Source organism: Manis pentadactyla, chromosome 14, assembly GCF_030020395.1.
Source record: "Manis pentadactyla isolate mManPen7 chromosome 14, mManPen7.hap1, whole genome shotgun sequence".
NCBI lineage: Eukaryota > Metazoa > Chordata > Mammalia > Pholidota > Manidae > Manis > Manis pentadactyla.
Genome location: NC_080032.1, coordinates 6,695,564 through 6,722,286, shown reverse-complemented (window position 1 = coordinate 6,722,286; position 26,723 = coordinate 6,695,564). Strand labels below are relative to the sequence as shown.

The following is a 26,723-nucleotide window of genomic DNA, read 5'->3' as shown; positions in this document are numbered from 1 at the left end:
GTTGGCTGTGGGTTTATTGTATATGGTCTTTATTACATTGAGGTATGTATCCTCTATACCCATTTTGTTGAGAGTTTTTATCATGAATGGATTTTGAATTTTGTCAAATGCTTTTTCAGCATCTATTGAGATAATTATGTGGCTTTTATCCTTCTTTTGTTAATGTGGTATGTGATATTGATTGATTTACAAATATTATACTATCCTTGGATCCCTGGGATAAAAACCACTTAGTCATGATAGATGATCTTTTGTTAATATTATGTTGAGGATTTTTACATACATGTTCATCAGGGATATTGGCTTATAATTTTCTTTTTCTGAAGTGTCTTTGCCAGTTTTGGTATTAGAGTGATGCCGGCCTCATAGGATGAGTTTGGAAGTATTCTCTCCTCTTCTACCTTTTGGAGTACTTTAAGAAGGATGGGTATTAGCTTTTCTTTAAATGTTTTTTAGAATTCAGCTGTGAAGCCATCTGGTTCTGGAATTTTACTTGTTGGGCATTTTTTGATTACCAATTCAATTTAATTGTGGTAATTTGTCTGTTCAGATTTTCTGTTTCTTCCTGGGTCAGTCTTGGAAGGTTGCATTTTTCTAGGAAGTTGCGCATTTCTCTGGGTTGTCTGATTTACTGGCATATAGTTTTTCACAGTAGTCTCTAATAATCCTTTGTATTTCTGTTGTATGTGTTGTGACTATTCCTTCCTAATTTATGATGTTGTTTACATGTGCACTTTCTTTATTTCTTGATAAGTCTGGCTATCAAGGGATTTATCTATTTTGTTTATTTTCTCAAAGAACTAGCTCCTGGTTTCATTAGTTTTTTTTCCTATTGTTTTATTCTTCTCTATATTATTTATTTCTGCTCTGATATTTACTATGTCCCTCCTTCTACTAACTGGTTTTCATTTGTTCTTCTTTTCCCTAGTTTCTTTAATTGTGAGTTTAGACTATTTGTTTGGGATTATTCTTGTTTGTTGAGGTAGGCCTGTATTGCTATGGACTTCCTTCTTAGAACTGCCTTAGCAGCATCCCACAGATTTTGGGCTGTTGTGTTTTTGTTTTCATTTGTCTCCATGTATTGCTTGATTTGTTTTAATTTGTTCATTGATCCATTGATTATTTAGAATCATATTATTTAGCATCCATGTGTTTGTAGGCTTTTTATTTTCTCTGTGTAGTTATATCTAGTTTCATACCATTGTGGTCTGAGAAGCTGCTTGATACAATTTCAATCTTTTTGAATTTATTGAGACTCTTTATATGGCCTAGTATGTGATCTGTTTGGGAGAATGTCCCATGTACACTTGAGAAAAATGTGTATCCTGCTGTTTTTGGGTGGAATATCCTATAGATATATGTTAAGTCCATCCAATCTAATGTATTGTTTAGTGCCTCTGTTTCCTTATTTATTTTCTGTCTGGTTGATCTGTCTATTGATGTGAGTGGTGTGTTAAAGTTTCCTAAAATGTATATGTTACAATCTATTTCCCCTTTTAATTCTGTTAGTATTTGTTTTACATATTTAGGTGCTCCTATGTTGGGTGCATAGTTATTTATAATGGTTATATCCTCGTTGGACTGACCCCTTTATCATTATGTAATGTCCTTTGTCTCTTCTTACTTTCTTTGTTTTGAAATCTATTTTGTCTGATTTAAGTACTGCTAATTCTGCTTTTTTCTCCTTAGTATTTGCATGGAATATTTTCTTCCAATCCTTCACTTTTAGTCTGTATATGTCTTTGGGTCTGAAATGAGTCTCTTGTAGGCAACATACAGGTGGGTCTTGTTTCTTTATCCATTCTGCCACTCTCTTGTCTTTTGATTGGTGCACTCAGTCCATTTACATTTAAGGTAATTATTGATAGGTATGTACTTATTGACATTTTATTAATTGTTTTCTGGTTGTTTTTATAGCTCCTCTCCATTCCTTTCTTCCTCTCTTATACTCTTCTCATTATTTGATGGTTTTCTTTAGTGTTGTGATTGGATTTCTCTTTTTAAATTTTTTCATGTATCTATAATAGGCTTTAGTTTTGTGGTTACCAAAGGTTCAAGGATAGCTTCCTTACTATATAACAGTCTGTATTAAGTTGCTAATTATTCTGCTTCAAACATAATCTAAAAGTACTTTTTTCTTTTTCCTCCTCTACACTTTATTAGATGTCCTAATCTGCACTTTTCGTGTATTTCTTGTCTGATTTTGTGTACAGTTGATTTTGCTTCTTTTGTTTTGTTTTAATTTTGTACTTGCTGGGTAATTAATTGGACTACTACCTTTAGTGTGGGTTTATTTTCACTGGCAAAATCTATTTAACCTTCGGAACATTTTCATCTACAGAAGTACCTTTTAAATATCCTGTAATGTTGGTTTCGTTGTCATAAATTCTTTGAACCTTCCTTTTTCTGGAAATTATTTAATCCCTGCTTTAAATTTGAATGGTAATCTTGCTTGTTAGAGGATTCTTGGTTGAGCGTCCTTCTGTTTCAATACATTAAATATTTCATGCCAGTCCTTCTGGTCTACAAAGTTTCTGCTGAGAAGTCTGCTGATAGACTAATGGGGTTTCCTTTCAAATAGACTTTTTTCTCTCTCTGGCTGCTTTCAGTACTCTCTCCTTATCCTTAATCTTTGCCGTTTTAATCATTATGTGTTTTGGTGTTGCCTTCCTGGGGTTTCTTTTGTTAGGGGCTCTCTGAGACTCCATGGCCCGAGTGTCTATTTCCTTCTGCATATTGGGGAAGTTTTCAACAATTATTTCCTCAGGGAGACTTTCTATCCCTTTGTCTCTCTTTTCTCCTTCTGGGACCCCTATTATGTGAATATTGATTTGTTTGGATTGGTCGCACAGCTCTCTTACCATTCTTTCATTCCTAGATAACCTTTTTTCTCTCTGTTCCCCAGATTTATTGTGTTCCTGTTCTCTAATTTCCATCTTATTGACTGTCTCCTCTACTTGCATCAATCTACTATTCATTCCCTTCATTGTATGTTTCATTTCAGTTACTATATTCTTCAGCTCTGAATGACTCTTTTTCAGCTCTTCTATCTCAATAAAATAAAAATATCCTGAATAAGGTGTAAAGGATAGAAAAAATAATATTTTATTGGTTCTTTCAAATTCTTTAAACTATTTTTAACACATTACTTTTAATTTTAGATTTATATTTTTTGTAGAATTTTCTTTCTACAGGTTTACATGGTTCTTGTACAACTTTTAAAATTTGAATATTTAATCAATTCATCTTTTTTAAATAAGAAAACATTTTAAGACCACACAATTTCCTCTAAGTATAGCTTTAGCAAAATTCCTATGGTGCTTTTTTGTGAAGTGTTTTATTCATAAGAGTATAGATGATTTCAAATTTCACTTTTTGTTTTTTATTTAGTTAGAAGAGTGTTTCTTAGTTTCCAAGTGGTTGTATTTTCCTCATATCTTTGCTGTTGATACTTAATTTTATTGGATTATGTTCAGAGAATACAGCCTATGTGAACTCTACTATTTGGAGTATTTGGAAGATTTTTTTAAAACTATTGCATTTTTTACTATGATTCAGTGGTTTGCAGTATACTCACAATGTTGTATAGCTATTGCCACAATCAATTATATAACATTTTAATCACCTCAAGAAGAAAAAAACTCCATACTGTTTTGCTGTCATCCTTTCCCCCACCCACAAAGTCCTACACAGCCATTAATCTGCTTTCTGTCTCTAGATTTGCCTATTTTGGATACTTAGTATAAATGAAATAATATATGTTTTTTTGTGACTGGTTTTTCTCACTCAGCATAATATTTTAAGTTTCAGGCATATTGTAGCATGTATCTGTACATTGTCCCTTTTTATTGCTGAATCATATTCCATTTTATGGTTATACAACATTTTAATTATCTATTACCCAGTTGATAGAGATTGTGTCATTTCCACTTTTTACCTACTTTGAATAATGTTGTTTTCTTTTTGTTTGCATTTATCTGCATATCTTTGACCATCTATCTACTTTCATTCTTTTATTTTTAATCTTTGTCACATTGTTGAGGTGTTTTTCATATTTAAGATCTAGCTAGACTTTTAAAAAAATCCAGTTTGACAATTTCTGTGTGAAAGTGGAATTCAGCATGTTTATTATATAAGAGATGTCTATTGTTATTCCTTTTATTCTATTTCATGCTTACTATTTATCCTACTTTATTTCCTTTCTTCTTTTTCTTACTTTTGCTGCCTTAATAGCATTTCTTATCTCCCTTGTCATTTAGAAGCTCTACTGTCCTTTTCAGTTGTACCATGATTCCCTTTCCATTGCTAACATCATAATCAAATGTGTATCTCCTTATTAACATACCACAATTAAATAATGACTAAGCTTTAGAGCACATTTATGCCTCTATTCTCCCGCACATTCAGTGCCCCCATTTTGTAAATTAGATCGTTATTTCTAGTCCAGGGTATGAATCAGATTTTTCTGTAGCTCATTTCTTCTGTTTTGAGCCTACTTACCTAGAACAAACAATATGAATCTTTGGACATTTTTACAACTTTCTCAGAACAAAGCAAAGGAAGGAAAATGAATTATCTTTTAGTAAAGTGCTGTTTGTTTTTTACCCCAAACATGACTGCCTCTGCCGACATATTCATGACTTCTGGTGACAGGATGAGTGTAGATGGCCAGGAGTCCTTTTTTGATTCGGAACATCCCGAGCGTATGTGTGCTCGCTCGGGCCCAGCAGCTCCCGTGGGGACTGCAGGTGGTGTTGGGCTTCTCTCTGCCTGCCTTTGCTCATTTGCCTGGACTGTTTTCTTTCTTCCATCTTCCTCTTCCTAGGCCTTCATCTTCCTTCAGAGCCCGTTTCTGACCTAAACCAGATGTGAGTCCTTCTTCCTTTGAACCCCACCAGGTACCTTGTTTTACATCGCTTCAGACACAATTACTTCATTCACTGGGCCTTGTATAACTAAGGTTTGGGTATTTTCCTGCCTTCACCCCTCTTCTCTTCTCTTCCTGGGAGAAAAAAAAGTATCTTGCCTTTGTATCTCCTGTGCCTATAGCAGTCCCTGGCCTATAGTATATACTGTAGTTAAATGACTGGAAGGTATCATATTGTCACTTGAATGGCAAAAGCAGCATACTTTGATTTAGTGAAGATTTTTATGTAGTTTTATTTTTTGTATCTAAGAGACAAAGCATTTGCAGAGAAGCCTTGTCTTCATCATGCCTTAGATGTTTACATTCCTGAGAATTTCCTTTTGAAAGCAAAACATCTATCACTCAATAATGAGATTAATAACCATCCTTCCTGGAGAGCTTCCCTCTCTGTATTGCTACAGTATCCTGGGAATTTTGATCTGTTTAGAAGCTAGGTTTTTAGAAGTGGCTACATGGATTTTTCATGTATCACTATCCTGTCACTTTTTGTTCCCTCAACTAGATGCAGGTGTTTAGTTCTCAATTACCATGGTGTCTGAAATAAAGTATAAATGCTCATTTAGAAAAAAACACATTTGATTATCTTTTCTGCTTAAATTTTTTTCCCAGTGTCCTTGCTTTTATTTCCTTTTGTTTAATAATTATGTTCCAAGTACTTGCTGTAGCTGCCCCTCTGTTGGTGCTGCTCCTTCGTCATGGGCTCATGGGTTTGTGGGAAGTCAGACAAGTAAACAAGCAGAGTGTTTGCACTCTGATGCGGAGAAAACCTGGGACTGAGGAAGTCAGAGGTGGGCTCCTACCCAGCCTTGAGTATTAAGGCATGCTTCTCAGAGACTATATGGATCAGAAAACTGGGTTTAAGAAGAGTTAGCCAGATATTCAAGGTGGGAGGAAAAGGGTGAAAGAATAGTATACTGAATGGAAAAATCACGTGCCAGAGAATGCCTGCATATTTCAAGAAGTGCAATTATCTCAGAATGGTTGGAGTGTCCTGGCAAGAGATGGGGCTTTTCTGTCTGTCTTTCCTCCCTTTTAATTTTTAATTTATTTTTATTAATTTTTTTTAAATTAGAAATACAGCACCAAGACATTAGTAGTTTAGCCACGTGGCAAAACAGGGTCTGTCCTGTGGTTAGTACCAAACAGACCTCGGATAGCTAAGGCTCCCTATGAGCTGAGCTTAAGGCCTGGCCTTGGCCTCTCAACCTAGATAATTCTTAAGAGCTGGGACAGTATCTGATTCATTCTATGTTCTGTCCCCAGGCCTGCTATGGTGCCAGGCAGTAGCTGGGACTCAGGATTTGTGGGTAAATAAAATGGCCTCCCAGGATCCTGGGGGAGATGAATATTACCCTTTGGCATACCTTTGACAGCTTGGGGCCCCCAATGAGGGTCCTTGCATGTGTTTGAGCAATGAAGTGGCTATCTTAACTGCAGCTGTCCTATGACAGGTTTGCTAAGGAGAACCTACTCACAGAGCAGTGATGCCCTTGATAGTTGTCAGCCAATTAATTCCTTAAATAGTCCAAGGTAGGAAAGGGCCTGCTGATTTGATTTTATCTGTCTTTTAAGACTGATCTTCTATCATATTCCATTCTGGCTGGACTTCCTCTCCTTTTCTTCCCTCTTCCATTACTGATGGTGCAGGATCTAATTACCTCATCACCCCTTAATTTATTTGTGAAAAGGCTGAGGTTAAAGAAAAGAACAAAATTCCTGGGCCCTTTGGAGACTTGTAAAAGCTTTCCTTTCCCCATTCCCTCCCTTATGCCTGATAAAACCTTCTCTTCTGTCTCTGGCAAGTTGGAATTGTTCTTACTTACAAATTTAAATAAACAAACTTCCTTCCCAGGAAGGAGTGGAGGTTATCCCTGGCCTACTGACTCCCAACAGATCAATCAATCTATCACCAACTCATAGATCTCACTGGAAGCAGCTTTCAAAACCAGCACACAGCTTCTGGAAATCCAGGCCTCATCTTCACATTTGGTGAAGAAGAGTCTTTTGAAATTTTGAATTTGATTATTACACAAATAAACACATGGATGCATTCATCTTTAAAATTCTATACAGAAATTTTGGAGTAACAAGAGAAAGGCTTTCTCCTCTTTTCCTTGTATCCCATCCTGCTGTTAAGAGCTTGAGATTGTATTCTTTTATTCATATTTAAACAATGCACTTTCATACATATACACCTATATACGCATCTAATTAAAAAAAAATTGAATGGGATTGCAAAGTGGGCAGGTTTTGTTTTGCTTTTAACAGTATGTTTGGTCATCTTTCCAGTGAGACCACACAGATCTACCTTTTGATGGCTGACGTAGTATTTCACAGAATAGAAGTACCATTATTTATCCATTTCCTCACTGATAGGCATTAACATAGTCTTTAATTTTTCACTATTACAATCTATGGCCCAAGTATCAATTCTTGGGAATTATCCATTCAGTCATATGTTTATTACGTGGGCTCACCATGTGCCACGCACAATTCTCTGGGTTGGGGGTAAACAAAACAGACACTTCAAAAATAGTTTTCTTTGAGTGACAGGGGCATTTTATTTTTCCAAGGTTCTCGAGACTTGCAGAAATCGGTCTCTACATTCAAACCCGGGAGGTCGAAGAGTCCGCCAGTGTGTCTCCTCAGCTGTGAAAAAGGGGCCCAAGGACCCGTAGGTACTGGTGAGGACGCGAGGTGGAGGGTCTGAGTGGTCTTTTCATCTACGCCTAGAATCTCACCGCGACGGGCCTGTGCTACTCTAACAAGGGGCAGCTCATCACAGAAGCGGGGCGCGGAGCACTGGGCGCAGAGCCGGACGCCGGGCACAGGTCCGGCCAGGCGGGGCGGAGCCGAGAGGCGCGCGCCCGTCCGCGCGCTCGGGGTGGTTCACACCGGGGCGGCCTCTCTGGCCCCCGCTCACGCTGGCTCTATGACACCGCGCGGGATGTCAGGACGGGGCGGGGTTGGCTGAGGGGGAGCGGACTACTTTACGCTATACGTCTCGCGGTTAATCTCGCGCGGAACTCTCTCGCGATAAATAGGAAATACTGCGCTTGCGTACCGCAGTGGCGCCCGGAGGTTGTGGCCGGTTAGCTGGCGGGTGAGTGAGGGCGGAAAGTCCGCGTGGCGGCCGCTGCACCCTCCGCGACTGGCCACCATGAGCAGCACCTTAGCCAAGATCGCGGAGATCGAAGCCGAGGTAATGGGCGCAGCTGTCGCTTCACTCACCGCCTGAGCATTCTTTCTTCGGCGGTGTAGCTCCTTCTTAAACTCCCTTCAGCAGCGTAAGGGCCGGGCCCGCGTTCCCCTCTCCCATCAGCCCCGGGCCCGCGTTCTCCTCTCCCTTCAGTCTCGGGCCCGCGTTCCCCTCTCCCGTCAGCCCGGGCCCGCGTTCCCCATCCTTTCACCTTGTTCGGTGCCCCCTCCTGTGTTGGACTTGTTCATTGTTCCTCTCGGTCTTGTCTTCCTTTTTTGTGAGTAACGCTGAATCCCGCTCCTCTGCTCCAGCCCTGACCTGCTCACTTACTTAAGTATCTTTCCTTATCTCTCGAAAGCCACCCTTCCTTCCCCAGTATCAACCTTTCCTACGGTATTGCTCCTGGGAATAGGATCTGGAAGTAAATTGACATCTGTGGTAGCGGTTGGTTTCACCCGAATTATTATGTGATTCAGTTGTCTGAAGTGCTGAGAGCTCTTTAAAATCAGTGAAGTAGTGACTGTATTAGACGGAGCATACCAGGTACAAGCAGTAGAAAAGCAATCAGCGGCTGCTTTTTAAGTCTAGTCTGTGATTGCTGGTTGAAATGACCTTGGTCGTGTCTTTTCTCTTTGGGCCTCGGTTGTTTGCTCTTTAATGAGGGAAATGGCCTGGGTGATGGAGAGAGTGGATTTTTATTCTTTCAGAAGTCTGATTGAAATGGGTAACTGACATTAGTAGGACCTAGAAAAGAAATCATTCAGAGCTGTGGGGGCATTCATTCTGGATATTTTTACTCGGCAACAACGGTTTCTGATTTATGGGTATGATTCCTCATAGATGGCTCGGACTCAAAAGAACAAGGCCACAGCACACCACTTAGGGCTGCTTAAGGCTCGCCTTGCTAAGCTTCGCAGAGAACTCATCACCCCGAAAGGTGGTGGTGGTGGAGGACCAGGAGAAGGTTTGTGTTTTTCTTCAACATTTTTTTTTTGATGGGGAGGGGTCTGTTATTTATATCAAAGTAATACAGGTGTGTGGCTTAAAAGTAACTTAAAATTTTCTATCCAACTAGATTCAGTAAGCCTAAATTCTTGAATTTTATTTATTCTGCAGATGTCTAAAGCAAATAAATGTTGTCTAAAGTGAAATAGGGTTTTTCTTATGGATATTGTATACTAATTCAAGATAGATTTATATTGGTTACAGAAAGAAGTAAATATACACAGTCAACAAGATAAAAAATAAGGAAATTTATGCAAAGGGAAATTAAGGTAGTTGAAGCCAAAAGAGCTAAGGTTAGGACCAGAAGTAATATCATAAGATCTGTACACTTCTAGAGAAGGACCACAAATTTGTCTTTGAATGTGTTTAAAGAAAACCCAGTCAATCACACAGTTCCCAGGGTTTGTAAGAGAAAAAGAAACACATTTTTTAGATAAATAGTAACATTTGGGGCTTAAATACTATGGGTTCTAGAAAAGTATATAATAGTGTAAGTGGTAGAGGAATAAAGCACTCTATTAAATATTGTGACTTGCTATGGGGGAGTTTTGTGTTTTTAAGTTCTGCTCTAGTGTTAACTGTAAAAAGTTGGAGAAATAGGTCCTAGAGGGATAGGCAGCCAGAAGTGAGAGGATTTACATGAGGTTCAACACTTCCAGGGATAACCTTCCTCCTCTTTTTGATATTTACTTATGTTTTAGGTTTTGATGTGGCCAAGACAGGTGATGCTCGAATTGGGTTTGTGGGTTTTCCATCCGTGGGAAAGTCAACGCTGCTCAGTAACCTGGCGGGAGTGTATTCTGAGGTGGCAGCATATGAGTTCACTACTTTGACCACTGTGCCTGGTGTCATCAGATATAAAGGTGCCAAGATCCAGGTGAGTCAGACCTCCAGGCCAAGAAAGGGGAAAAAATCCATTCTTTCATTCATTTAAAAAGCACTTATTGGGAGCGTTCTGTATGCCTGGCCTGATCTTTGATCTACCAGGCCCTCACTGTCTATTAAGGAAGGTAGAGCAGTAAACACATAATACAGTGGGATAGAACCTGTGAAAATGCAGAGGAAGGAGGATGGGGTGGGCAGGGGGTGGGGAGTCTGGTAAAACAAAAAGAAGCTTCAAGTAGAAAGTGGCAGTGGAGATGGGTCTTGAGGTTCAAATAGAATTTTACCAGCCAGAGAGGGCAAAGGGAAATTTTAGGCAGCCTGCTGTGTGAGCTTAGGTGTGGGACAGGGAACTGTAGAAACACAATCTGGAAAGTAGGTTGGGCTGAAATTTGAAGGGCCTTGTATGCCTGCTAAGGAAGTTGAATTTTTTTCTCTTACTTAGCTATGAACCATCTGAAAGTTTTTAATAATATGTTAAAGAAAAAACCTGGTCAGTTCCTTTTTAGAAGAAAATTCTTGTCTGTGAGGCTAAATGAAGTTGGTGTCCTGAGAAGTTCTTACTTAGATGTTAGATTTAGGGCTTCCAAATGAAGTCTCTTTGGGTATGAATGAATGTATAAATAAAATACAGTGGAATATGTTTTTGTTAGCTGTACAGCTAAGAAGGAAAGGTTCTGAATTTCATATTTGAAACTAGGCTGGAGGTTCTTGATAATATCAGTTAGGTTCAGTATTCAGTAAAGCCTTTTGATGATGGAAAACTTTTTTTTAGCAGAAAAGGATTTACTAAATTTTAGAAGTAGATCACAGAATCTTTGGGAGGACTGAAGAAATATTCTCTACATTTAATTTCTAGGAACAACTAATGAACTTTCTGTTTGGTCTTTCAAACATCTTTATTAAGGCACAATTCACTTAGAATAAACTCATAAAGCATACAATTTGATAAGTTTTGACATATCTATACACTAGTGAAAGCATCACCACAGTTAAGATCATGAGTCTTACTATCCCCAAAAGTTTCGTCATGCCCCATCCCTCCTGTACCACCTTGTTCCCATCAGTTGCAAGCAGTCCCCTACATTTTGTCATAATAGATTAGTTTACAAATTAAAAGAGTTTTTTGTAAGTCTGTGGATAGTAATTTTTTTGGGGGTGACTGTTTTCATTCAGCATAATTATTTTGATATTGTATCATCCTTGCTGCCTGTAATGTTAACATCTTACATAACTAGAATAATCATCAAAGATAGATTAACATGGCTACAGTAATAATTACAGACCTAAATTGCAGACCTTATTAGAATTTTTACCAATTTTCCCACCTGTGTCCTTTTTTTCTTTTCCAAGATTCTGTCTGGGATCATCCCATGTTGCATTCAGTTTTCTTCTTCTGCCATCTGTAGTAGTTTCTCAGTCCTGTCCTTCATGACCTTGACACTCTTTAAGAGTATTGATCAGTTATTTTGTAGAATGTCCCTCAGTTTTGGTTTATCTGATGTTTTCTCATGATTAGACTGAGGTGTTAAGTATTTTTGGCAAGAATACCACAGAAATGATAGCGTGTCCTTCTCACTGAAGCTTATGGGATTCATGATGTTGGTATGTCTTACTGGTGATGTTGGTTTCCATCTCTTGATTCAGGTGGTGTCTGTAGGGTTTGTCTGTTGTAAAGCTGTTATCTTTCTTTTTGTAGTTAATGAAAATCTTAGGGAAGATACTTTTGAGAAGATGCAAATCCTGTTTTTCAATCTTGTCTACTCATTTTAATGTCCATCTGTGGATCTTATCTGCAGTAGTTATTACTGTGCTTCTTGCCTAATTGCAATTCTCTTATTTTCTCTTAGCCTACTGTATTTATTAATTGGATTCTGCTATGTGGAGCAGCTGTTCCTTCTCTCCTATTTATTATTCAATAATTTGTATCAGTTTGGGCTCATGGGTATCTATTTTATTTTATGTATTACAGTCTAGTATTTCATTACTCTGATTGTTCCAACTTTGATTACTAGAACTCCTTCAACACAGGTTGGCTCTTGTGTACTTTCCATAAGCCCCCATCTTTTTTTTTAAATTTATTTTTATTTATTTTATTTATTTTATTTTTTTATTGAAGGGTAGTTGACACACAGTATTACATTAGTTTCAGGTGTACAACACAGTGATTCAACATTTATATACATGATAATTCTAGGTACCAGCTATCACCATACCAAGATATTACAATATTTTGACTATATTCCTTATGCTATACATTACATCCCGGTTACTTATTTATTTTACAATTGGAAGTGTGTTTATATATATATATATATATATATATATATATATATATATATATTTATATTTTTGTGAGGGCATCTCTCATATTTATTGATCAAATAGTTGTTAACAACAATAAAATTCTGTATAGGGGAGTCAATACTCAATGCACAATCATTAATCCACCCCAAGCCTAATTTTTGTCAGTCTCCAATCTTCTGATGCATAACGAACAAGTTCTTACATGGAGAACAAATTCTTACATAGTGAATAAGTTACATGGTGAACAGTACAAGGGCAGTCATCACAGAAGCTTTCGGTTTTGCTCATGCATTATGAACTATAAACAGTCAGTTCAAATATGAATATTCATTTGATTTTTAAACTTGATTTATATGTGGATACCACATTTCTCTCTTTATTATTATTATTTTTAATAAAATGCTGAAGTGGTAGGTAGATATGAGATAAAGGTAGAAAACATAGTTTAGTGTTGTAAGAGAGCAAATGTAGATGATCAGGTGTGTGCCTGTAGACTGTGTTAATCCAAGCTAGACAAGGGCAATAAAACATCCACGTATGCAGAAGATTTCTCTTAGAACAGTGGGGGTGAGGTTCTAAGCCTCACCTCTGTTGATCCCCAATTTCTCACCTGATGACCCCCCTGCGACTGTGCCTGTCTTAGGTTGTTCCTCCCTTGAGGAATCTTACCTGTCTCTGGCTAACCAGTCATATTCTGGAGCCATACAGGGAAATGTAAAGTTGGTAAGTGAGAGAGAAGCCTTATTGTTTGAAAAGGTTAGCTTTTTACTTCTTTGCATATTAATGCCCTGTGGCTTCTTTGCCCAGCATTTGTCTTGAGGTATCTTTACCACTTGGAAGAATTATGATACTCGGTAAATTTGATATGAGGCACGAATTCTATTTAAGGGTTGTAATTAGGAAGGAAGAAGAAAAGCTATAGAAGTAGCAGGCGGAAGAAAACATGGGAAGATTGATTATTTCTTTGACATATCTTCTTGTAGAGTAACTTCAGCATGTATAGGTTTTAAACTACTACTTAAATTGTGCACACACATTAACATAATAGGAGTATAGTTACATAACCAAAGCATACCTGTAATTACCAGCCATCTCCAGTGAAACCAAGAAAACCAGTTAGGCACCTTAGGCATTTGTGAAAACTTATCTATGATATGGTGGATATTGTCCAACTGAACTTGAACAGTCTGAGAGAAATCAGACAAATTAAAACAGCCCATTCCTGGGGACTGTTCACATCCCATATGTTCTTTTAACAGTAGATAGTCTGTAGTTGTAAGATTTTGGAGCGCTACAATTTGCACTTCTCCTAATTCTTGGTTGAGTTCCAACAGTATAGATCCAGTCAAATTTGTTGTTTTACTGTATGCACAGGCCAGCTTAGATATCTCCTTCTTCATTCCCATGGCAAGTCCAGGAACTGGTGGGATGAGTGCATCTACACCTGTAGCAGTGCGTGGATCTTTGTTGGGGTTTTGCTAATCATCTTCTGGCATGAGTCTTCCCGAGAGTGCTGATGTTGGAAGTTCTTTTTCATATCGTATCTTAGTTCATTTTCTGGGTAGCCCAATTAGGCTTTGATCCTCTGTATAAACACAAACAGGCCCTTTGCCTACACTTTTATATGCTCTTTATACCCTTGTGTAGAATTCATTGGAGGTCACCACACAGGAACTGCATATGTATGCAGTCTTAACTGTTGTTGACAGACATTTTAAGGGCTTATAACTAATAGTTTTTGCTGATGTGAATTTGAATGCTGTGCTATGGAGTTGGTTTTGCTATTCTCATCATTATGTACATACACTGTGACTTCTGTGAAGTTTTACTTTATATATTTCCTGGATAATTGAGCAGTCATTTTTCAACTGGGGACACACATCAGAGTCACCCATGGAGGCTTTTGAAGGATAGGTCAATATCTAAAACCCTACGTTGGCCCTTCCAAATCAGAATCTACAGGGATGGGGCCTAGATATCTGCATTTTTGTTTTACAGGTGAGTCTTATGTTCTTGCCTGGTTAAGAATGGCTGCAGAAATTTTTGTGAATTGGGGGATTTGCAAAGGTCTCAGTATGTATCGCATGTGAGTGTGTCAAGACCGAGCTATTATCTGCTATAAGGGATATGTGTGGAGGCTCAGCCTTCAGAAAAGGGGGAGAAATATTGAAAGATTTTAATGTAGAATAATATATTTGGCCCCAGAAATATGGGTATATAATCTTACTTGGTTTATTAGGAATGTGACTTTGAGCAAATCACTTAACCTCTAGGAGCCTCAGCTAATATCCTTATCTCACAGGGTTGTTAGCAATTTTTAATTAGATAAAATATATAAAAATGTTTGTAGCTGACATTTAGTAGATGCCTAGTAAAAGTAATATTCACACATTCACTTATAAGAAAGATTGGTTGGACCTCCTAAACTTCGGATACTTGAGAAATAAATCATTGTATTCAATCTGTTCAGATTTGTAACTGGTTTTTCCTTTTGTCTCTTTTCTCCTGTCCTTAATCTCATAGCTTCTGGATCTCCCAGGTATCATTGAGGGTGCCAAGGATGGGAAAGGCAGAGGCCGTCAAGTCATTGCAGGTGAGTGGTCAGGGCCACCACCCTGGGATATCATCCCATTACCAGAGACTGTTTGTTTAGATAGGCTGTTGTGCTTGTTGATGATACACAGCGAAGGGCATAGTTTTACCTGACTTCTCACCAGGGCAAAATGTCAGAACTTGAAGGGACCTCAGAGAGTAACAGTTCAGATCCTCATCCGAGGAGAAACTATAATAAAGGACAGGAGAAGTGAAGAGCTTTGGTCCAGTGTCATACTGTTCATGGCAGATTCAGAACTAGAGCTCAGGTTTCTTGACTCTCATCCATACCCTTCCTTCTTTTCTTTTTATTTAAAGTAAAATGTCATAAAAGGCTAATCATAAATTACAACAATCTGCCACCCCACCTTCTCCTCATCTCTAATGTCATTCTTCATTGCCAGGTACTGTCAATTCTTCAGCTGTTCTTTCTGCTACTTATTTTCATATTTTAAAATATGTGCTTATATTGCTATTTCATGAAAATATTAGATACCATCTATTGGTTTCATGTTTCGGTAGAGAATTAGCTCTCTTAAGTTCCATACTCTTTTCCCTTTCTTTCTTTTTTTTTTTTTTAAGATAATTATTTTTTATTGAAGGGTAGTTGACACACAGTATTACATTACATTAGTTTCAGGTGTACAACACAGTGATTCAACATTTATATACATGATAATTCTAGGTACCAGCTATCACCATACCAAGTTGTTACAATATTTTGACTATATTCCTTATGCTATACATTACATCCCGGTTACTTATTTATTTTACAATTGGAAGTGTGTACTTTTTTTTTGGTTGTTGTTGTTAGGGCATCTCTCATATTTATTGATCAAATGGTTGTTAACAACAATAAAATTCTGTATAGGGGAGTCAATGCTCAATGCACAATCATTAATCCACCCCAAGCCTAATTTTCGTCAGTCTCCAATCTTCTGAAGCATAACGAACAAGTTCTTACATGGAGAACAAATTCTTACATAGTGACTAAGTTACATGGTGAACAGTACAAGGGCAGTCATCACAGAAACTTTTGGTTTTGCTCATGCATTGTGAACTATAAACAGTTCAAATATGAATACACATTTGATTTTTATACTTGATTTATATGTGGATACCACATTTCTCTCTTTATTATTTTTAATAAAATGCTGAAGTGGTAGGTAGATACAACATAAAGGTAGAAAACATAGTTTAGTGTTGTAAGAGAGCAAATGTAGATGATCAGGTGTGTGCCTGTAGACTATGTGTTAATCCAAGCTAGACAAGGGCAATAAAACATCCACGGATGCAGAAGATTTCTCTCAGAACGGGGGGGAGAGGTTCTAAGCCTCACCTCTGTTGATCCCCAATTTCTCACCTGATGACCCCCCTGCGACTGCCTGTCTTAGGTTGTTCCTCCCTTGAGGAATCTTACCCGTCTCTGGCTAACCAGTCATCTTCCGGGGTCTTTTCCCTTTCTTTCAAAGAAGTTATATCACAATTTTCAGTTAACATGTTATCAGTCAGGTTTAATTATGTAATGACTGTAACTTTTGTTCAGTGCTGAGATTCATAGTGTACTATGACTTGGTTTCTTTTCTCGAAATCTGTTTTTGAAATTTATTTTGTATGGAGTTACTTATTCGTTCATTTTTGTTTTGCTTACTTTTCTAATAAGTTTAATACTTTTCAAATGTTCTAACAGATCAAATATCTTATCATAATTTTTCTAGATATTAAAATACAGTTCCAAATACAACTTTAATGATTTCATTCTCTTCCATAACGCTGACACTATCTACCTATATCCTTTGTTTTCATGCTTTCATTTGGATTGGTTGCTTTCTAGACCAACATGTCCAGTAATGGAAATATTCTAAATCTATGCTGTCCAATCTGGTAGGCATGTATGGCTATTGAGTTCTTGAAATGTGCCTAGTGCAACTGAGGAGCTGAATTTTAGATTTTGTTTAGTTTTAATTAAATTTAGCCCCAGGTGGCTAGTGGAGTCTGTATTGGAGTGTAGCTCCAGGCTTTTTGCATGGCTAGCATCCTGAGATTTTCTTCTGTGCTCTTGTGTGGGATCCCTTGTTTCCTAGAGTCAATGTCTTGACATTTTTGGGTTTTTTTTCACATTTTCCTGAAGTACACTCTTTAGTAACTTCATGTAAAAAGGGTGGATGGTAGGTAAATTTTCTGTTTTTTTTTTAATACTTGGTGTATTTTTACTCTACCTTGTGTTATTAATTTAGCTGTTTTTGAATTATAGAAGTCCTTGGGTGAATGTCAGAAACATCATGCCCAAATTAAAAAACCCAGGCACAAAGAACTATACTTTGTGTGATTCCATATGGATAAAATCTGAAAAGTGCTGACTAACCAATGGTGAAAAAGCAGATTAGGAGAGGAAGCTTGATTGCATAGGAGCCCAAAGGAATTTTTGGAGGTGATAAATGTTCTGTATCATGACTACTGTGGTAGATACATGAGTTTATACACTTGTCATGAAACCATATGCTTAACATGGACAGAATTACTTTTTTTATGAATTAATACCTTGATAAAGTTGACTAAAAATATGATAACTAGACAATCTTAATCTTTTAGAATTCCTGTTGTTTTAAATCTTCCTAAATTCATGAAAGAATTTAGGTCATTGCCTGGTTTGTGTCTTCATTCTGACTTATTTTTCTACCAGTGTGAATAGAAGTTGATTTATTTTCTAGGTACGCTAGTAGAACACAGGGCATACATTAAAAATTGACTTTCAACATAAATCTTTTTATAACCTTAAGAACCTCATGTGTGTCTATGTATTTATAAAAAATCTTTTGTCTCCTAGTGTAGGAACTCAACAACCTGCTCCCACTTTTGAGTATTTGGATTAGTTAAGTCTTTAATGAGCTTTGCTTGGGTATAAATTTTTTCAATTCCTCAGTGGCCCGAACGTGTAACTTGATCCTGATTGTTCTGGATGTCCTGAAACCCTTGGGACATAAGAAGATAATTGAAAATGAGCTGGAAGGCTTTGGCATTCGCTTGAACAGCAAACCCCCCAACATTGGCTTTAAGAAGAAGGATAAGGGAGGCATTAATCTCACAGCCACTGTAAGTGTAGAAGGTGATAATGGGCATGCTACTGAAGGGACTGGGATGGGGAGTAGAATGAGGTACAGGGACATTGACATTTGGGAAGTACCTGTATTTTCCCAGCACTAATTGGACGTAATTCAGTGACCCTGTAATGACTGACAGAGTAGGACAAGAATCAGAGTAGGAGAAAAGTCTCAGACTTACCTTTGCAACTTCCGTTTCCTCTTTTGGGTTATCTATTTGGGTTGGTATGGGAATATAGAGCAATCTTGTGTTTGTAGTAGATGGCTGTCATTATCGTGTCTTCATTCATTCTGCCCATATTTACAGAGCTCCTCCCATGGCCCAAACATTGTTTCAGTCTTGGGGGTGGGGAGTGGGGATGGAAGAGGGAACAAAACAGGCAAAATCCCTCCCCTTATATTCTAATGGAGGAAAGTAGCAAACAAAATTAATGAGTGAATGTAGGGTATAAGATGATGACTAAGGACAAAAGTAAACTAGGCAAAGGAGATGGAGAGTATTGATGGGAGGGTTGATTGGAGGAGTCTTCACTGAGGTGATAGGAAGGAGTGAACCAAGAGGACATCTTGGGCAACTGCAAATAATGTAGAGGGAACATTCAAGTACAGGGCCCTGAGGTGTAAAGCCTGCTGTTGCCTGTCTGAGGAGCAGCACAGTAGAAGAATAGTAAGAGTTGAAGCCATAGCATAGGACCATCTGTGCTTTACTTTGCAGGAAATGGGTAACTATTGGTTGGGTTCCAGTAAACGTGATTTGATTTAGGTTTTAATGGAATCAGTCTGGCTGTTGAGAATAGACTGAAATGGGTTTAGAACAGTAGCAGAGAAACCATTTAAGAGTTTACTGCAATAATCCTGTCAAGTGATGGCTTCGTAGACCAGGGTTTTAACAGTGGAGAAGAGAAGTGATTGATAGTGGGAAGTTTTTGAAAGTAGCTGTTTAGGAATTACAGCTGGTTTGGATATAGGTTGTGAGAGAAAGAGATGACTGAATTTTTTGTCCTGAACTAGAAAAATGGTCTCTGATTACTAAAATGATAGGACTTTGGGTACAATAGTCCTGAAGGGGAGAGGAAGATCAGGTTGTTCAGTTTAAGATGCCAATTAGACTTCTGAGTGTTACTGTCAAATAGGCAAATAAGGAATGATCTGGGCTGGAGGTATAAATTTGGTGGTTATCAACTTCAAAGTGATGACCTTAGCTAGACCACTAGGAAGTGAGTATAAATAGAAAAGAGGTTCAAGGAGTGAGCCATGTGGACCCCCAGTGATTAGAGGTTAGGAGATGGGAAGAATCAGCAAATAAGACTTCTGAGACAAAGAAGGAGAGAGAAAATCAGAAAAGTTTGGAATCTTGGAAGCCAAGTAGAGAAAATATTTCAAATTGGAGGTATGATTAGTTCTGTCAAATGCTGCTAGAGTCCAATAATTGAGGACTGAGAATTTCCTATGGCATTTAGCATTCCAGAGGTCCAGATGATTTGACTGGAATAAATTTAAGTTGTTCTACCCAAAGATCTTTCCCATTATTCTGTCATAATGTTTGTATTTGAGTATTCAGTATTTGTGAGTTGGTTTGCTAATAAGGCCATAATAAAATACCACAGACTGGGAGGCTTAAGAGAAATTTATTTTCTCTTAATTCTGGAGACTAGATAACTGAGATCAAGGTGTGAGCAGGGTTGATTTCTTCTGAGGCCTCTCTCCTTCACTTGTGGATGGCTGTCTTCTCCCTGTGTCTTCACATGGTCTTCTCTCTGTGTCTGTGTCCTAATCTCCTTTATATGATTTCAGTTTAACTTAATTACTTCTTTAAAGACCCTGTCTCCAAAAATCACATTCTGAGATACTGGTGTTAGGACTTCAGCATGTAAATTTGCATGGGGTGGGTGGGGATACAATTCAGCCCATAGCACCTTCCTTTGAGGTTGGAAAGATTTTTAGTTTTTAAGTATTTCCTACTAAAAGTCAGTTACTCTCATCCAGGATAACAGTCTTTGGAAGTGAATTAGTACATTAGCTAGGATTATCCAGGTATATCAATAAGTACTCTTGGGAGATTGTTTTGCTCTCTGACCAGTCATTGTCTTCTGTACCTATTTAGTGCCCTCAGAGTGAGCTGGATGCTGAGACTGTGAAGAGCATTCTGGCTGAATACAAAATTCATAATGCTGATGTGACTCTGCGAAGTGATGCCACAGCAGATGACCTCATTGATGTGGTAGAGGGAAACAGGTACTGACTGAGTGCAGTCTGGTGCCTGAGTTTGAATTTGAAGCCTTGTAGTGGAAACAGCATTGGATTGTGAATCTGGGAGATGTTGATTCTAACTGTAGTTGTGCCATTATATCAAATAATAGTTAACCTTGGTTTCTTTAGCTGTAAAATGAAGGCTTGGTCTTGATTTCTAATGTCCTTAATTCCCCATTTCAGTTACTGGCTGTGAACTGCATTGTCCCCTAAGGTCTGTGTGGTATGATGGTTGAAGAGGGTAGGTTCTCAATCTGCTCACCCAGAATTAATTCTGAGAAATCGTAAAAGCTGTCTGTTCTCTCTAATGGTAACGTAAAGCTGAAACCCTATTCCGTGAAACATTACTATTACTAATATTTGAAATTAAATAATTTGCATTTGGATATAATATTTTCTTGTTGCTTTCCTGTTGATGTGTTTGTTCTATTGGATAAATTCATTTGATCCTCATTTGAAAAGAAACAAAAGCCAAAGCTTTGTGTTAGGCATTTTATAAGTGAGGCAACTGAAGCCTGAGAAGTTGTGGTTTGCCTAGTTATTAGTAATCTTAGTTGCCATATTGATTTGACATTAGGATTGTATATTGCTAGATTTTGGGTTAAAATTTTTAAAAAATTCTTTAAAAATAGTGAAATATATTACTAGAAATATACCTAATTCTTATAATTCATAAAACAATTTTGTGGAAAATTGACTGTGAAAGTTGCCCAGGGATACATATACAGTGAGAGTCTGGAGTAGGTGCAGTCTGTGTGACTCCAAAAGTGTGTGTTTTTAACACTACAGCATGTTCTCTCAGTAATTTGCTGCATGGCTGAGCCTAGCGCCTGACTTTTGCTACTTTCCAACCCATAGTTCAGTTTTTGGATGTTCTATCTTATTTTGGTAGGAAGCTTTTTTTTTTTCTTCCTTATCTGCCTTTTCTGATGCCTTTTGAAAGTCTCTGATTTGGATCCTGGGTAGCGGGGTGCTGATAATCAAGACTGACAGTCTTGTCAACAGTTTCAGACTAATGTCCTGTTTTTCTTCTTTTTTTATATAGAGTTTATATCCCCTGTATTTATGTATTAAATAAGATTGATCAAATCTCCATTGAGGAATTGGATATCATTTATAAGGTACCTCACTGTGTACCTATCTCTGCCCATCACCGCTGGAATTTTGATGACCTGTTGGAAAAGATCTGGGATTATCTGAAACTAGTGCGCATGTAAGTTTTAGTGATAGGGTAATATTGCTGTAGGAATTAAACCAGACTGTCCTAAAATTATACCCTCTGGAGCTTATTAACATAATCTGTCTCTGTTTGGAGATAAAATTAATTAATTCCTATTTGCTGCTGGGCCATGTTGAGGGCACTTTCTTCTTCAAGTTGGAGGTTATCCAGGTCTGATTTTCTTATGGGTTAATGGATGGCTATTTGCATTCAACACATGAAACATTCCAAGAAGGAGGCAGCCTCTGCTCCCCCTCTGTTCTAGTTACACCAAACCCAAAGGCCAGTTGCCGGATTACACATCCCCAGTGGTGCTGCCTTACTCCAGGACCACGGTGGAGGATTTCTGCATGAAGATCCACAAAAATCTTATCAAAGAATTTAAATAGTAAGTATCATGGGCATATCATGCCTTTTCCCTGTGAGCTAACTAGCAATTCTTAGGATAACATCTAAAAAATCAGGGAGGTTGCTGAAATGCTTCCTTGGTTAGAACTCTGCAGTATCTTAAAATCATGCCAAGCTGGAAGAGCTCTAGAAGCCTCTTTAGGTTGAGAGGGCTGACATTACAAAAGGCTCTGAGTTAATCTTACTCATCTTCCTCTTAGCAAACAGAAATGTTAATTCTTCCTGCTAGCATCACACTGACGTCTACTGGGTACTGAGTCCCCTTCTAAACCTTAAGTGTGGGTAAATCTCTCCTAATCTCTTTTTCATACTGACAACTGCTGATACAAGCTGAAAAAATTTTTTTAACATCTTATTTTAAACTAATTTTAGACTCACAGAAAAGCTGCACAAATAGTACAAAGAGGTTCCTTAAATTCTTCACCCTATTTCTCCTAACATCATCAGTTCACAAAACCATGACAGTTATTAAGAACAGAACTTGGCATTGGTACAGTATTATTAACTGTAGACCTCATTTGAACTGTAATACCTTTCCTATCAATGTCCTTTTTGTGTTTCAGGAATCTACATGGCATTTATTTGGTACTTCTCTTTGGCCTTCCAGGGTTGCAGTTCCCCAGTAACATTCCCTTAGGTTTTCATTATCTTTGATGACCTTGACACTTTTGAAGAGTACTGATCAGTTGTTTTGTAGAATATCTCTCACTTTGCATTTGTCCAGTGTTCTTTCATGACTAAAATGAGGTTATACGTGTTTTTGGTAACACAAAAATGATAGATCCGTATCACAGGATTTATGATGTCTTACTGACTACTTTGATCATGTGGTTAAGTTGGTGTTGGCTGGGTTTCTCTACTGTAACAATACTATTTTTCTCTTTGTATTTGATAAATGTCTTGGGTGAGATACTTTGAGAATATGCAAATCCTGTTTCTTTTTAAACTTTTGCCTGCTGATTTTAGCCTGTCAGTGGAGCTTGTCTGCAACATTTATTGCTGTGTTGTTTGCCTAGTGGTGATTTTTTATTTCCCTATTTAACATTTATTAGAATTCCACTGTCAGTTAATATTTTTCCCATATTTATTTAATTTATATCAGTATGAGCTCTTGGATATTTATTCCATAGCCTAAATCCAGTATGGTAATTATTTTGTTCCTTAAATCGTTTTAGCTTTGGCTGTTAGGAACTCCTTCAGATTGGTTCCTGTGTTCTTTTGATAAGCTGCCTTCTTCCTGTTGTTAGAATTCCCTTGCTTTTAGTACTAACAGATGCTCCTGATTCACAGTGATTTTTCCTGCACCAGCCTTATAATCAGTCACTTCTCCAAAAAGCCCTGATTTATAAGATCTTTATGCTAGGTGTTCTCATTGTTAGCAAGCTATCATTGCTTGTAGGCCCTCTCAGCAGGCAGTGCTAAGAAATGTATGATGGATACTAACCTGTGCTTACAAACACATTTTTATTTTGTATCTGTCTTGCCCTAATTTATCTACTCATTCATCCTTATCTATACTTATCTTAAATACCATGAGTTTATACTGTTACCTCTTCTAGTTCAACACTGCAAGGTTCATTTTAGCCTTCTTTATCCAACAGTGAGAAACCTGGCTGTCATTATAATCTACTTAATTCTAGTATATGTATAAAGTAGTTCAGAATTGCAACCTATAAGCCTATGAGAAACATTTTAACTAATCAGATTACAGTATTAAGAATAGCTCTTTTTTCATCTTTATAGGCTTAAATTTTTAAAATTGTTTAAAAACAAAATAGAAAATAATTACAGAAAGTCAAAAAAGCATAGAAATAGTGACATTTAAAAAATACCTGTGTCTCTTCCTAAGGATACTTGAAGTCTTTTATTAGACTTTACATTCCTTTTATATAAAATAACTATTATTCCACAGGTAGGTACTCATTTCCACTATCCTTAAAGCATTACATTTTGGCACATACTTGAGTCAGTGAAGGAAAGTCTTGGGAAAAATTACACATTTTCCTCTGTCATACTTCAGATTTCTATATAGCTCCTGTCTTCCATGGTGGTAGAACACTGTTCAAAGCTTCTAGAACTGTAAGTTAACCAGGGAATTAAATGAGAGAGGAGAAAAATATTTTGGAGAAGAGACAAAGCAAAGCAAAAAACTTAATTTGCTCACTATTTTCCTGTTTTTTTAAAAATTATTATTGCATAAATAGCATTTTAAACATCTAAATAACTGGAAAAAATCAGTTTTAGGGCCTTCTAATTATAACATTTGTTCCCTGTTCCTCTGTATCCATTATCACACGTACACATTCTTTGCTATATGCACGTATTTACTGTGTTTTCTGTGTGTTGTAAGATCCATTTACATAATTTTTATAACCATATTTTTCCTATCTTGCTACTTTACCTTATCTAGTTTTCTAGTCTTAATGCACAGACCTTTACTTTTTTATTTCTTTAATTTAGGATTAATGATTATGTGGTTTTTGATACATTTTGCTGCATTGCTTTCCAAAAGGGCTGAACCTGTTTACATTGCCGTCAGCCAAGTAGGAGGCATTGACTTCACTGCAGGCTTTAAGTATAACTATTACAAACTAGTTTTCTAGTTTAAGATAGTGAAATGGTTATCTTGCATTTATCTTGCTTGTTGGTGTGTATGAAAATTTATATATTAGTTTTACTAATGCTGTTATATCTGTTCCTGTTCTTTTTTAAAAAGTAAGATTTCATTTAGTGATTTCTTTTTGGAATACAGAGTTTTAAAGAAGTTTTGGTGTAAAGGCAATATATTAGTAACAATGTGGCCACCACTTTCTACCCCTTGGTACATAGTTCTTAGGTTCTGTGAGGCAAGTGATGGAAATTGGTGATACCAATTTCCATCACTAGCACAATATATTAAGGAGAATTTTACTAGCATGACTGAGGAGGGAGGCCCTTCATTTCTTATCAGTACTGCTGATGGTTTCAGTGGACCCAGTAAAAACTGATATTCTGTTACAATGTATAACTGACATCGAATCTGTAAGAATCAGTTTCTAATCTGATTTCAGGATATTTCTCTATAACAAACACATTCTTTCTCTTTTTTAATTTTAAACGAGTCTGGTCATATTCCTCATTTGCGTTTTTTCTGCCTTTCTTAAACTGGCTCTGGAACAAGAGGAACCACACAACTTCCCAAAGTCTTTGCCACTTTGTGAAGGCTCCAGAGTGCCACACTGTTGGGGAAGCTACGCCTCTGGGCTTTGCGTGTGGGGCAGGGACGCTGGTCCTCGCTGGCCTGTGGGTCTTAGCAGCTGGAATGCTACATCCGAGCGGGTAGATGGGGCAGAATCTGGGTTATTCACACTGACTGTTCTCTTTTCCCTTCCATACAGCGCCCTTGTCTGGGGTCTCTCTGTAAAACACAATCCTCAAAAAGTGGGTAAAGACCATACACTGGAGGACGAGGATGTCATTCAGATCGTGAAGAAATGAAACTCTTCCCTGTCCTCACCTGCCGGGCCAACCCCAACACTTTCCCCAGGACCGAGCACCTGCCCCAAGCCCTTTCTGCCTTGGCAGCTCCTGGATAGGATTCAGGGGAGGGAGCTTTACTTTACTTGTCTTGGTGTGGCCTTGTGTATGTTGGACTGTATAAAGGACCTAGTAGGTCGCCCGGCTATGTGCAGTTCTTGTGTCATTGTCAGAATTTGTTTTGGGATGGACTGAATGGGGATGGGTATGTACAGCAAGGCAGCTGTAGAAGGGGTCCTTGGGAACTCAGTCTTTAACGCGAAAAGAATACAAATGTGACTGCAACATCTCACTTGATGTTTAGTCATGGGAAACTGTTTGGTTCTTTCAAGTGGTCTTTCCCAGATGGTACTGGAAAGAGGAAGGACCTGACTGAACCTGACGGGTCATTCCTGGCAAGGCCAGCCCCTTTGTGAGCTGGTGCAGCGTGATGGCTCAGTGACGTGCTCTGACCAGGGGGATCAGGGCTAGGACTGCAGGCCCACCTCTCCTAAGCTGTGGAACCCTGCACGAATTACTCAGCCTCTGCAAGCCTGTTTCCTCATTAGCATGGAGACATTAATAGCGCTTCTAGAGTGGAGATTGCTAGTATAAGGTTGATAGTACTTAGAAAATGCTTAATTAACACAGCATCTGACATATAAGTATTTGGTGAATATTGGCTCTTGTCACTCAATCTGGGCCTCTCTAGTCACATCGCAGCTGTCTATCAGTGTAGGGCTGAATACTGAGCTGAGCCATGCTGCCAGCTGCGTGATTGAGTGTCTCCTTTCCTGTGGCCCAGCTTTTCTGTTTGAACCCCCATGGCTGTTCTGGCCTCAGTCACAAACCTGGGTGAAGGCATAGAAGTGGAATGCTGCAGGTGGGGCAACTGCTGTGATCAGAGCAGGGTTGTGTGTACACTTAGTGTGTGTATGAAGGTGTGAGAGGTTAGTTTAGAAGGTGGGATGGGTTCAGGACTACTTGAGAGGACACTGAGGGCACAATCAGAAGTTTGGGGCTGGGAATAAGGGGCTTTAAAGGGATTGCCCTAATGGAAATTGATTGGCAAAAGTCTTTGTGCTGTTGACTGGGCTAGTGAGTACATGGCAAAGGGAGGGAGTGCATCTAGGTACAGAGGAGAAATCTAAACTTGGTAGCCAATTAACTAGCTCTTTTTGGAGGAAGTCAAAGATATTTCAGTATGGTTTACAGGGATGATTGATAGAGATGGGTAGTCCCTGAGAAAATTAGGAAGGGAAACATTTGCAGGAAGACAGTTTGATTTTAAATGAAGTGAGCTAGGGCTTCTAGTAGGTTATGAGATGGGGGTGTGGG

At 38.0% G+C, this 26,723-nt stretch overlaps 1 protein-coding gene across 2 annotated transcripts; it reads left to right on the top strand.

Annotated features, from left to right (window-relative positions):
* The first annotated feature begins 7,957 nt into the window (after positions 1–7,957).
* Positions 7,958–25,563, top strand: DRG1 (developmentally regulated GTP binding protein 1). 2 transcript variants are annotated; one of them, XM_057491419.1, is made up of 9 exons: positions 7,958–8,129; positions 8,967–9,090; positions 9,833–10,008; positions 14,844–14,913; positions 17,836–18,005; positions 20,118–20,248; positions 21,309–21,476; positions 21,748–21,870; positions 25,268–25,563. In XM_057491419.1, exons 1-9 carry the CDS (start codon positions 8,088–8,090, stop codon positions 25,365–25,367), a joined length of 1,104 nt encoding a protein of 367 aa, XP_057347402.1. In that variant the 5' UTR covers positions 7,958–8,087; the 3' UTR covers positions 25,368–25,563. The 2 variants fall into 2 exon arrangements, with proteins under 2 accessions (XP_057347402.1, XP_057347403.1); XM_057491420.1 differs by lacking the exon at positions 21,748–21,870.
* Positions 25,564–26,723: the final 1,160 nt, after the last annotated feature.